This window comes from Canis lupus, chromosome 16, assembly GCF_011100685.1.
Source record: "Canis lupus familiaris isolate Mischka breed German Shepherd chromosome 16, alternate assembly UU_Cfam_GSD_1.0, whole genome shotgun sequence".
Classification (NCBI taxonomy): Eukaryota; Metazoa; Chordata; class Mammalia; order Carnivora; family Canidae; genus Canis; species Canis lupus.
The window spans coordinates 21,438,464-21,451,150 of NC_049237.1; the positions used below are offsets into that span (position 1 = coordinate 21,438,464).

At 43.9% G+C, this 12,687-nt stretch overlaps 1 protein-coding gene across 10 annotated transcripts in view; it reads right to left on the reverse strand.

The window, feature by feature from the left end:
- The window catches only part of NCAPG2 (non-SMC condensin II complex subunit G2), a 64,283-nt gene extending 52,245 nt beyond the window's left edge, over positions 1 to 12,038 (reverse strand). For 5 of the 10 annotated variants that reach the window (XR_005371401.1, XM_038559852.1, XM_038559850.1 and 2 more), the window contains exons 1-7: positions 11,931 to 12,038; positions 10,799 to 10,910; positions 10,416 to 10,535; positions 6,790 to 6,978; positions 6,329 to 6,443; positions 4,500 to 4,654; positions 2,826 to 2,960 (exon numbers count right to left, since the gene is read on the reverse strand). Coding sequence is in view for 9 of the 10 variants with exons in the window: in XM_038559852.1 (XP_038415780.1) it covers positions 2,826 to 2,960; positions 4,500 to 4,654; positions 6,329 to 6,443; positions 6,790 to 6,978; positions 10,416 to 10,493 (672 nt within the window). In the remaining variant the exon portion in view is untranslated. Of the gene's footprint in view, positions 1 to 2,825; positions 2,961 to 4,499; positions 4,655 to 6,328; positions 6,444 to 6,789; positions 6,979 to 8,185; positions 8,257 to 10,415; positions 10,536 to 10,798; positions 10,911 to 11,375; positions 11,395 to 11,651; positions 11,671 to 11,930 lie in introns of those variants that run through there. The other 5 variants (XM_038559849.1, XM_038559848.1, XM_038559847.1 and 2 more) reach the window with 5 other exon arrangements.
- Positions 12,039 to 12,687: the final 649 nt, after the last annotated feature.

Genomic DNA, 12,687 nt, shown 5'->3' on the forward strand with positions numbered 1-12,687 from the left:
GAATTTTCAAATACACACAGTCCCCGTGTTAGTTTATATGCATACTACTAGATGACACATGGCCCTAAAAAGCAGTAATACGATACTTACACTCTATACAGCACATAAAATATATCTAAAACTTTTCCTGCAAACAATACCCTCACCTCTTTACTGCTTACCAGTCCACCAGTACTGTCTCTGGAATCCCATAGAAATGCAACACACTTTGATATAAATAGCAGGGCACCCATGCTTGCAAAAGGCATGGGTAATACTTTTTAATACTTAAAAAGTATTTACTATAAGTACTTGACATGATAGCACAAGATATTTGTCATTTATCCAGAATGAACTAACCAAAGTAAGGACTCATTAGGAAACTAAGTTTAGATATCATAAATTCAAAAGACATCAATTTAAAAAAAAAAAAGGGGGAGTGTTAAAAGAGACATACGTTTATGCCTGTACTACCAATTGCACCTCCACACACACACAGGCTGACATGCAGGTCAGCACCCACTATGTACAAGTCACTGTAAGTGGAACTGACTTGTCTGGCCCCCTCTGCTGCTTGGCTCTGAGCCTCACACTCTACCACAGTCCTGGAGGTGCTGAGGGCACAGGCCTGAGGCGTCTTTACCAACGACGATGAGTTGGTAACAGCAATGAGCAGTTGGAATACCTCCCACGTGCTCAGAACCTGCCAGGCGCTATGCTAATGGCTCTAGGCATGTATGCACGGCACTTTGTCCCTCTGGAACTGTGACAAAGAACCACTGTGCTTCCTATTTTACAGAAGGAAACACAAGGTTCAAAGTAGTCTCATTAAGGCCACCATCTAGTAGGTGAGCAGACAGGGATCTGGTCAGTATGATCAGTGACCACATATGGCCCTTTTAACCTCTCTAGCTGGAGAGGGTATGCTCGAGCAAGCAAAGCAAGGTCAAACCGTGTCTTTGCTCCTGACTAGCTGTAGGACCTTCATTTATGGACCTCAAATCCAAGAAGTCTTTCCTCACCTACTTCAGGGAGGAGTGGCGACTTCCTCCTTTTGCCTCATGTATGTATGAGGCAATGACCAAACAAAGGCTATTTTCTGTAATATAAACATTCTTCTTTGCACTTCTAGCATGGGAATATAGTCCACATTCAGTAAAGGACTACATCCGAATCCTAAGATAACAAGTCAGAACTGTTCAAGAGAACTATACAAGCCACTCCATAATTTTTAATTTTCCTTTTTTTTTTTTAATATTTATTTATTTATTTATTCATGATAGACAGAGAGAGAGAGGCAGAGACACAGGCAGAGGGAGAAGCAGGCTCCACGCTGGGAGCCCGACATGGGACTTGATGCCGGGACTCCAAGATCGCGCCCTGGGCCAAAGGCAGGCGCCAAACTGCTGAGCCACCCAGGGATCCCCAATTTTTAATTTTCTAATAGCCACAGTAATAAAAGGAAAAAAGATTCAATTAATTTTAATAATATATTTACCTAAGCCAACATAACCAAATTATTACCATTTAAATATGTAATAAGTATATAAAAATAGCTAATGAGCCATTTTACATTCTTTTTCATAATAAGTTTTGAATCCATGAAGGTTATAATTTGCTGGCCACAGTCCACATGCTCAGTAGCCTCATGTGGGAATGACCACCAAAACGGACCATGCAGCAGTGGCCAGAAGCTGCTCTTTGGATTGACTGGATGGCAGAAAAAAAGAAATCTGAGAATATTATGTGATGATGGTTCTGAGTATATGCCAGTTAGCCAGGATTAGGGCAGAGTGTCACGTTCAATCCACTGGGAAGTGCTTTCTCAACCTTATTTTTAAAATTTTGTTCGTGAGGGGATCCCTGGGTGGCTCAGTGGTGTAGTGCCTGCCTTAGGCCCAGGGCATGATCCTGGAGTCCCGGGATCGAGTCCCAAGTCGGGCTGCCTACATGGAGCCTGCTTCTCCTTCTGCCTGTGTCTCTGCCTCTCTCTTTCTCTCTCTCCCTCATGAATAAATAAAATCTTTAAGAAAAAAATTTGTTAGTGAACATACCATGCAATATTGGTTTCTGGTCTGATTCATCACTTAAACACAACATCCAGTGCTCATTGCAAGTACCCTCTTTAATGCCCATCACCTATCTAGCCCATCTCCCATTCAATCTTTTTTTTTTTTTAAGATTTATTTATTTATTCATGAGAGATACAGAGAGAGAGAGAGAGAGAGAGAGGGAGACAGAGACAGGGACACAGGCAGAGGGAGAAGCAGGCTCCATGCAGGAAGCCCGATGTGGCACATGATCCCGGGACCCCAGGATCACACCCTGGGCCGAAGGTAGGCAACTAAACCGCTGAGCCACCCAGGGATCCCCGATCATTCTTAATTTATTTATTTTTTTTTTAATTTTTTATTTATTTATGATAGTCACAGAGAGAGAGAGAGGCAGAGACATAGGCAGAGAGAGAGGCAGGCTCCATGCACCAGGAGCCCGATGTGGGATTCGATCCTGGGTCTCCAGGATCGCGCCCTGGGCCAAAGGCAGGCGCCAAACCACTGCGCCACGCAGGGATCCCCATTCTTAATTTAAAGTGTAATCCCAGCTCCCCTAGGATTCACAGCCACCTATTACCATCTGATTTAATGATGAAATAAGCAACAATTTATAAAATGTATGCATAATACTACTATGTGGTAAAAATGTGCAATAAATATAACAACTCGAGAGCTAGGCTGACTCTTTCATTAGAACACTGAGTGTGGTACAAAAGCAACTACATGAACTCAGGGAAAACAACCATTAAAAAGCAGTTCACAGAAACACCAAAAGAGAAAAAACCTGGTTACCTCCTCTTTCTTGATATATTTAACACTTATGAAACACTCAAGTAGCATATCTTTAATTTCTTTACTTTCCTCTAAATCATAATCAAAGCAATATAAAGCCTGATGAATACGCCAAAGCCGACATATGTCTGTGCCCTAGAAATGACATAAAGAAAAATGTTAGTTTTTTAATAAACAATTAAGGTCACATTTCAAATTTACAATAAGAACACTTTATGTAATAAATAATTACAACTCTATTCATCAAAAAGGAAAAAACCATGGCAAAAGCAAACAGAAGCACCAATAGGCAGCACTATCTGGTTTCTGCAATGCCGAGTGCAGCAGCCACCAGCCCTGTTAGGCTACAGAGCACAGAAGTGTGACCAATGCGATGAGGGACCTGGTGTTTAGTTTTCCTCACTACAAGTGAAACTTAAATAGCCCTGTGCTGCTAGTGGCGCCCACATGCTACCACACAGGTGTAAAACACTAGAGACATTAAGTAAAGTCTTGATTTAAAAGCTAAACAGAAAATAAATAAATAAATAAATAAACAAACAAACAAATAAATATAAAAAATAAAAGCTAAACAGAAAGACAGGAAAAATGATTTTTTAAAAACAGGTTTTAAAAAGATAAACCAACAATGACAATCCTGTGACAAACTGTGGGAGTAGACAGTCTTTTCTGTCATCAAACTGGCGGCTCCTTGGAGGTCATGGTGAGACAGACCCAGATAGTGGGAGTGTGATGAAGTGCAAGCTTGCTAGGAAATTGGCAATGGGTATCAAGGTCAAACCCACTAACCATGAATCTCATTTCTAAGAATCTGCCATAAGAAAGTAAAGGTATGAGGGGAAGAAAGAGGAAGAGAAATTCCTAAATATCCCTAAAATGGGAATTCCTTAGGTAGTGGAATTACAGAGGATTTCATTTTCCTCATTTTCCCTTCTTCACTTGCCCAATTTTCTAAGATGAACATTAAATATCTTTTGTTCTCTTGATCAGGGGACAGAAACAGTTCTCTTTCTGGATATCTTAACTGCACACCAAAGATGAAAGGCTGAGAAATGCACCAAGTTAAATCCAATCCTCAAACCTGCTCTCTAAAACTTTAGGTCTAGGCTTTAGTCTGACACGACCCCACATCCTACAGGTGTGGTGCCTCCACGTGGGCCCGAGGACTTTCTCTACCACTCCTGCCCCATCACCCTTCACCACACACATCCAATCCTATGCAGTCTCAGAGGACCACACTAAGATGGGCAGCCATTCCCACTTATCTCATCCCTTCTTCGCTACTAAAAATATCCACTTTTGCTAACAGTGGCAATGTAACCCTTCAAAATCCCATCTGCAGCAGATAGATGTGGCTATAGGTTAAGAACTTCTGAGGTCTGGCCCTTGCTGCTTCCCTGCCTCTTCCTCCAGCCTGGAACTCACACAACAAAGTGGAGGTGGAGCAGCCGCCTTGCTACCATGAAGTGGTAAGAGAGGGCAAGGACCACACACCCTGGAAGGTAGAGGAGAAAGCCTGCATGAAACTGCAATGTGGAGCCATTGCCTGCTGCCCTCCCCCAAACATCTTAAAAAAGACCCTAACCCAGGAAGCAACTGCAGTCAGGCCACTTATGAGTGAACATAATTCATAACTGGTATAAACACATGCACTATTTTAAAAAGTAAACATACTGTTTTAGTCTGCAGGCTCTTCCTTAACAGCATGATAAAAGCAGTCTTTCCCATATCTTCCTTGGCAGGCAGACCTTTCTCCCACCACGTGACACACAAATCCTGAATGGAACTCTGCAGCTTTCTTTCAGATTCAGGTAATGCATATAAAATACCTAAAACAGAGCACAGTAAATGTTCAATTAGTAAATTACTATAAACTAATATTAGCTCAGAGTCAATAGTGTAAAGTGCCATGACTCACAAAGGTTTGCTAAGCAAACACTAGTTTACATCTAACTTGCCAGAAATTTATATACATTATTTATAGAATACAAATGATAATAACTTGTAAAAAACTGTTAACTACTGTTATAAAAGCAGATCCAATAGAATACAGAATTTTAGTACTGTAAGACTCAGAAGGGTCACACTGTCCAAACTCCTCGTTTAAGAGAGGCAGGTATTCATACTACCCAAACGTAAGCACTACAACACCCACAGGTAATACTCAACACCAAACCCAGGTCAGGTGTGGTGACCAGTAACCCACTACAACTGTCCTTCATAAGTTGGCCTCAAATTCTGGCTCACTGGCGAAAAACAGTAAAAGAATTATTAAAATGGAAAAAAAAAGAATTATTAAAATGAATACAAAAACTGCAGTGCTTTTATTAATTGAAAAGCTCAAGAATGAAATGAAAATACTAATAATATGTTCATAATTATAATCCATAGATATCTGAATGCCATTACATACACGTTAAATTCCTGAATTAATGGGAAGTTAGAAACAACTACAATATCAGCACTAATCATTTATAAAAGTTATTTGGAGACTGAAAATAAACTATGGTTACATTCACAAAACACTGGGAACTATTTATATACTGATTAGGGCTAACATCTTAATCAGACATTGTATTTCAATGCAAGAATTCTGAATAAAACATCTACATACATCTAAGTGTTAGCACTAAGAATGCAAAGTCTGATGGGAAAGCGTGTCATACAGAATTAATTACAATGTGAAAGTGAGGACACTTAGGTGATTTTTCTTCTCATTACTTAAAATCATTTTTGCATCTTTTATATCTGTAAAATAGTTTTATGTATTTTATAATTAGATATTCTCATTAATTCTTAGTGCTCCTCCTAAATTAGAAACTACAGTTTTACAGTTTAATTAAAATCTGAAAAGCACCATGATACAAATTTTAATAGTAAAGTTCCCCTAATTGTCAACACCTATTTCTCAGGTCACTTTCATAACATATTTAAAAAATGATGCAGCGTCACAAATGCTTGGTTAAACTGAAACTTTCTGGCAGTAATCACCAACTGAGGAATTTATAATCTGACCATTTTTCCTTAATAAGCTCTTACCACTGGTCCCATAGGTCAAATAAGACGTACTGGAAAATCTGAGAACAGCAGTCAGTTGTTCAGTAATTTACATTCTAAATCAGTGCATCAGGATAGCCCTTAAAATAATACTTCTTGGGACACCTGGGTGGCTCAAGGGTTGAGCATCTGCCTTCAGCTCAGGGTGTGACCCCGGGGTCTTTGGATTGAGTCCCACATCAGGCTCCCCACAGGGAGCCTTCTTCTCCCTCTGCCTGTGTCTCTGCCCCTCTCTGTCACTTATGAATAAAAAAAAAAAAAAAAAAAAAAAACTTAAAAAAAAAAAAAAAGAATACTTCTTTGCTCCTTTTCTAGCTGAAGTAAAAGAGCTTAAAAGCAAAGTTACACCTTAATACTTCTGCTTCTACATGAAGACTGGCTCCTTCCATAGAGAACCAGTAGATGCCCACCTCTAAACATGCCATGATATCACAAATGCAACTCACCATTCAACATCACTGCACATTCCAGTAAGTCTTCATAGTTCTCACTTTCATTTATTACAGATACAGAAGCAAGAACCACACATGTAATTGCATGAATTATTTCTATGCTGTTTTTCTACAAATGAAAAAATTCAAATTCAAGTGACTTAAAATCAACTTAAAATAGAATTTTAAAAAGAAACGTGAATGTTACTAACTTTATAAAAATTAACCCACACTTCTAGCTTATTCTAAAAAGTAAATTAAATTTGAATACAGGTCAGTTGTCCAAAGAGAACAGCAACATTGAATAGCAGATTAATAATGGGCAGAATTGTTTAAAGTAAAACTATAATAAACATACTCCTAATATTCTTTCTTAAATTCTAGCTTTTTTTCATCACTTAAAATTCAATTACATACAATATTTTTTTTTAACAAATTAAAGGTAACAGGTTTTCTATTTGAAAAATTACTACTACCATTTTTGATTCATGCTCTGTTTCCATAATGTCTTCACCCTGGACTTCCAACGTCTGCCACTCAGCCACAGGGCTTTCTAACAATACACCCGTTAATAAATTCTTGAGCCTTTGCCATAGCTCTTCTTTCTGTTTCCTTGATAATTCATCTAGTAATTCATTTAGGCTGAAAGGGTCAGAAGCATCTTTCTGCAAAATAAATAGCAATTGTTATATTTCAATTACAAAAATTAGTTCTATCCCCTTTATAATGGCATCAAAAGGAAGTTTTGCTAAATTAAGTGCATTCATTAAGTGCTAAGCTAATGACCATTTCAAGAGTTGAGCTGTAGTTTTGAAATACTTTTCCTAAGTGGAAAAGTACAGGAATTATGAGACAGAAAGTAGCAGATGCCAGGGCACCTGGGTGGCTCAGTAAGTGAAGCATCTGCCTTTGGTTCAGGGCGTGATCCCAGGGTTCTGGGATGGAGCCCCGTAGAGTCTGCTTCTCTCTCTCCCTCTGTCCCTCTCTTCACTTGTGTGTACACACTCTCACTCTGTGTAATAAGTAAATTCAAAAAGTAAAATAAGAAAGTAGCAGGTTTCTCATCTATATATTCAGCCCTAGTAACCTAGTCTTTGGAGTTTAAAAATTTTACCCACTTAGAAATATCCTCTCTAAAATCAATCCATCCAGATGTCCACCACTCCAGGCCTATCATCAGGGCACAAAGTATGTTGGAGCTGTACAAGAACAACAACACAGCCAAGCCAACTGAGTATACTTGAAGTTGCTGATCTCTAACCCAACTTGGACCCTCAACACCCCCTCTTACTCATCTCTAGACATCATTCTCTTCTTTTAACCAATGAGATTATATCGGATCCTCTCAACTATCCCTAAAACCCCCGAGCCAACCATTTCTTCTCACTCTGAGCTGATGAGCTTACTCTCTGATACAGCAAATAGAAACCATTACCAAAGGGGTAGAGCATTCATCTTAAAGGGACTGTGTGCAGCCAATGTGAGCACCAATCAAGTGACCGTAATGGATTATAACCCAATCAATAAAGTAAGAACCAGTGAAACGAAACTGATAATAAATAAATAAATAACAAACAGCATCAGCATGCTATAGATCACCAATGAATAAATATGGAAGGAATATGGGGTTAGAAAATCACAATTTTCTATACTATATACTATAATAGCCATTATAGTAATAAATGTTTCAGGCAAGAATCATCAATTGACACTAAAACCAGAAGGTACAAGTCTGATGAAGAGCAGGGTATTTACCTAATCTCAACTTACTTCCCCAATTAAGATCACTTATTAATTACGAAGGTGGAAACAGCAGCTTGACAGTGGAGAAATCTGGTATAGCCCCAACCTAAGTGACTGATTAAAACTAACCTCAGCAATAACAGGACAAACGGACATCATGTGCCTCCACTGAGGAAGACAAAACACCACTTATGCAGCTCCTGTCAAAACGCATAAAATGAATTTAACCAAATCATCAAAGAAGTGCAAACTGAAGGATATGCCACCAAACAGCTGCCTACACTCAACTATTCTGACCTACAGAATGGCATTTCATATCATTCAACTCGAAGAAAACAAGTGATGCATAATCCTACATCTTCTCATTTTCGTGTTTAACTAATAGCTACACGGTGATTAAGATACTAAATAATTAAGTGTTAATAAGGCTTGCTACTCATAAGCTAAAAGGAATGACTATGAATACAATGACTAACTCAGCATCCTCCTGAGATATGTGCTGCTGAGCAACAGTCCAAGGCACTAGGGCATGTGACCAGGGGTAGCTGCGGACAAGGATCTCAAAGGGCGCCCTGTCACTACATCAGCCTGATCCTGTAGGGACTGTGCTACCCAGATGTTGCTATTTTGGCCTTTTGATTTTAAATTAATATTAACTAGCCTCATCATCATCAATTTAGTTTGTGATAGTAGTTAATACTATGACAAAAGTTTGCAACAATAATCTTGTAAACTTTAAACCACACGTGTATTGCACACATAACAGAAGACATATCATCTACACTCCTACTAAAACAAGTGTTTATATAACATCTAAATAGTGTGCTCTCAACAGACACTTCTGAGATGTGCTGCCTGTGAGTCTGTACTGACTATTTTTGTTTACAGGGTACTATTTTACAATATGAAATCATATCATAATTCATTTCCCTCTTAAAAATAATTCCAGGATGCCTGGATGGCTCAGTGGTTGAGCGTCTGCCTTTGGCTCAGGTTGTGACCCCAGGATCCTGGGATAGAGTCCTGCGTCGGGCTCCCCGCAGGGAGCCTGCTTCTCTCTCTGCCTCTCTTTGTGTCTCCCATGAATAAATAAATAAAATCTCTTAAAAAAGAAGAAAAAAAAAACTTCATAAATGTTGCTAGCAATAAATTTTCTATTAGGTTTCTCTCTACTTAATTACTACTTTTTTTTTTTTAATTACTACTAACTTAATTTTCACTGCATGAGCAAAACAAATGACATGCATCTTCTGACCCAAAGTCACAAGTGTTTTAGAATTGATACCTTAACTGTTGGGGTTCCTCAAGGTTCTGTCCTAGGCTTCTCTTCTTACACTACAGATGGTCCCATTGCATTCCCATGACTGAAGCTTCCAAGTGTCACTGAGGACACCCAAATCTGTCTCTATGCAGGCCTCTTTCTTGGGCTTTAGGTACAGCTACTGATCCACCTACTGGTCATCGTGTGCACATCCCCCTGGCAGTCATCCAAATGTCCCAAATGGAGCCTATCGTCCCTCTAAAACCTGCCTTCTTCCTACTGAAAGGCACCACAAGTCAGAACCTGGAATCCACCGTGGCCTACATCCAGTCAAGAGCACCACCACCTTGCAACCTGACAGCTTGCAAAGGCACCCATATCTCCTAATGCAACCACCATTGTGCAGGGCACAGCCTCTTCACTACTCTCCACCTATGTGTATACAAGCCCCCATTCCTCTCAGGATAACATGGTAAAGAAGGGCTGTCATAATCCAAATCTCAGCCCCTGCCTCTTCCTGCCTGACCTGGCATTTCTTGCCCTAGCCCTACCAAATATCTTCAAGTTCAAACACAGTGTATCTTCTCTGGTCTTTAAAGTTATCTCCTCTACTTGGAGAGGTCCTTCCCCACATCCCTCTTTGACTGGCTGACTTGTTTACTCTTTAATCACAGCTTCCATACCCTTTCCACTGGGACAGGAAGCAGTCCGTGGCTGAATGTGGGCCCCCTCCCATATCCTTGCCCCAGCTTAGCCTTGTTACTCTGCTATACTTACACACCTGGATCCACCACAACACTGTAAATAACCTGAGGACCAAAAAAGTTGTCTTCCTCATGCCACGCACAAAGCAAGAGATCAATAAATATTTAAGTAAATAGAAGCACCTTGTGCTACATCACTTAGCATTCTTACAAGTCTCTTAAAAGAAGCAGGAAATACAGTGTGTGCATCGCTGCCCATCAGCAGGTGTATTTGAATATAGTTCTTTTTTTTTTTTTTGAATAAACTTTGGTCCCTAAGGATTCACTGAGAGGATTATATTTCATTTGTGGACGTAAACAACCAAATCATAAGAAAACTAAACTTAAAACTTACATCAAGTTGAACAAACTGCAAAAACTCTCCAATCAGCTCCTTAGACACCGCTTGTACAAATGTCTCTCGCTTTTCCATGACAGATGAAACTGCTTTTCATATGGCATTTACTCTGTAACCCTAGCAGAAAACAGTCATACTGAAACTTGAATTTGCAAATATAACTTTTCCTACAAGATGTAATTTGGTACTAACATCCAAAATTTAAAACAAAAAAAACAAAACAAAACAAAAAAAGATCCCATAACATCTATGGTAAACGGCTTCTAACAATATTATGACACAAACATTACCATATCTAAAAAATAACTATTACTTTATCAAGGATAGTATCGACATAACGTTACTAACGACGTTAGCAACGAAGGCTCTAGGAGGCTCACCTTCTCTCCTTTCCTTACCACGATGCTCAGGCAGGTCTGAGTCAGCTCAGAAAAAGGAGGCTGATTCCATCAGAACAGGAACACAAAGTGTTGGAGTCAATGAAAGAAGGTACTAACAGAAAAAAACACAAAGGGAGAGGCTGACCTCAGCTGCTGAATCCTGAAGGCCGCCATCCTCTAACAAGACCATCACCGTCACAGCGGCGCGGCCACCAGGGAGCTTGTTAGCAGGGCAGGTGCGCCAGGCGCTCCGAGGCGCTCCGAGGCGCTCCACCCACCCGCTGGGGGGCCTGTGTGCAGCCCCCGCCCGGGGCTCCGGGGCTCCGGGGCTCGGCGGGGGGGCCCCGGGGGATCCTACGCTGCCCTCACAGCCGCTGGCAGCGCTCCGTCTGCAAGACTGAGTCGGAGCCCCAGGGGGCAGGGACCAGAACCCCGTGCACCGCTGCAAGCGGCGCCGGCGGGAACAGTCAGGGCCCCGTGGTCACGGACAGCAGCCAGGTCTCCGCGGGCTGCGAGCTGCGAGCAGCTCCCCGTCGGCCCGGCGGCGGGGCGGACCCGCCCAGAGGTGATGACTAACCCCACACTCCCGGGCGGCGCAGGCCAGGGCGCGGACCGCACGGCCGCTCTGCTCCCGGCGGGGGCCGGCCCGGCTCTCCGGGACTCGGCTCCCCGCCACCAGCTGTGCCCTGGGGCTCCCGCGGGACGCCGCGCCGGCGGGGAGCAGCCCGGTCCACCGCTGGGGGCTCGGCACACAGGAGGGGGCGGCGGCACACGACGGGGCGGGTCGCCGCGGGTCAACGCCCCCGACCCCCCCGCCCCGCCCCGAGCCGGCCGTTCCCCCTCGGGTCCTCACAGACGCGTGCGGACAGGCTCCCGAAGCGCGGCTCCGGGGTCAGAGCTGGGGGCGGCGCTGGGGCCGGGGCAGGCGGGCCGGGTCCTCCCCGAGGCCGGTCCACGGTCCCCTCCCCTCGGCCCGGGGCCGCCTCACAGCCGCCAGCCAGCCGCGGGCTCGGGTCACGGCCCACGCGGCCCACGCGGCCCACGCCCCGCCCGGCTCCGGCCGCGTCCCGACCCCCGCTCCCGCCCCCGCCCCCGCCCCGGGCCCGTCGCCGGCCGGCACCGCGGCGCTCACCTCGCCCAGGACGGCCGCCGTTTCCCGCGCTCCGACCAGATTCAAACCCGCCCGCCCGCGCCGCGGACGCGCCCTGCCGGCCCGCGCGTCATCACGCGCCGCTCTCGCGAGAGCCGAGCGTGCCTGGGTGGAGCCGCGGCCACGCCCTCGGCCCCGCCCCGCCCCTGGCCACGCCCCCGCTCCCGGCCACGCCCCTCCCGCTTCTGCGCAGGTCTGGCATTTTCAGTCTCAGGTCTAAATGTTTTATCATTGATTTAAACAGCTGAAGTGATTGCGATCTCAACGTGATAGTAAAGATGGACTTTAAGATGGCCCCATGATCATAAACGTGCAGTGCCATCCGAATTCTCCGGAGCTGGGGCCCCGCGGCCAGCCCAACCTGCTGTCACCCTACCTGGTCCCCCATGAGGACGTGGCTCCCTCCGGCTTGAAAGATCCAGAGGGGATTCTGCTCCCCTGATGTAGCCTCCGCGAGGCCGAGTGGCCGCGGCTGTCCTGGCCCAGGGGTGTCGGGTGGAGGCACCACGCGAGCCACAGACATAGCTGCAGACCTCCAGCTGCCACTCCAGGAAAAATGAAAATGGTCAAACAGGGACTCCTGGGTGGCTCAGCAGTTGGGCGCCTGCCTTCGGCTCAGGTCGTGATCCTGGGATGCAGGATAGAATCGCGCATTGGGCTCCCTGCAGGGGGCCTGCTTCTCCCTCTGCCTGTGTCTCTGCCTCTCTCTCTGTCTGTGTCTCTCATGAATAAATAAATA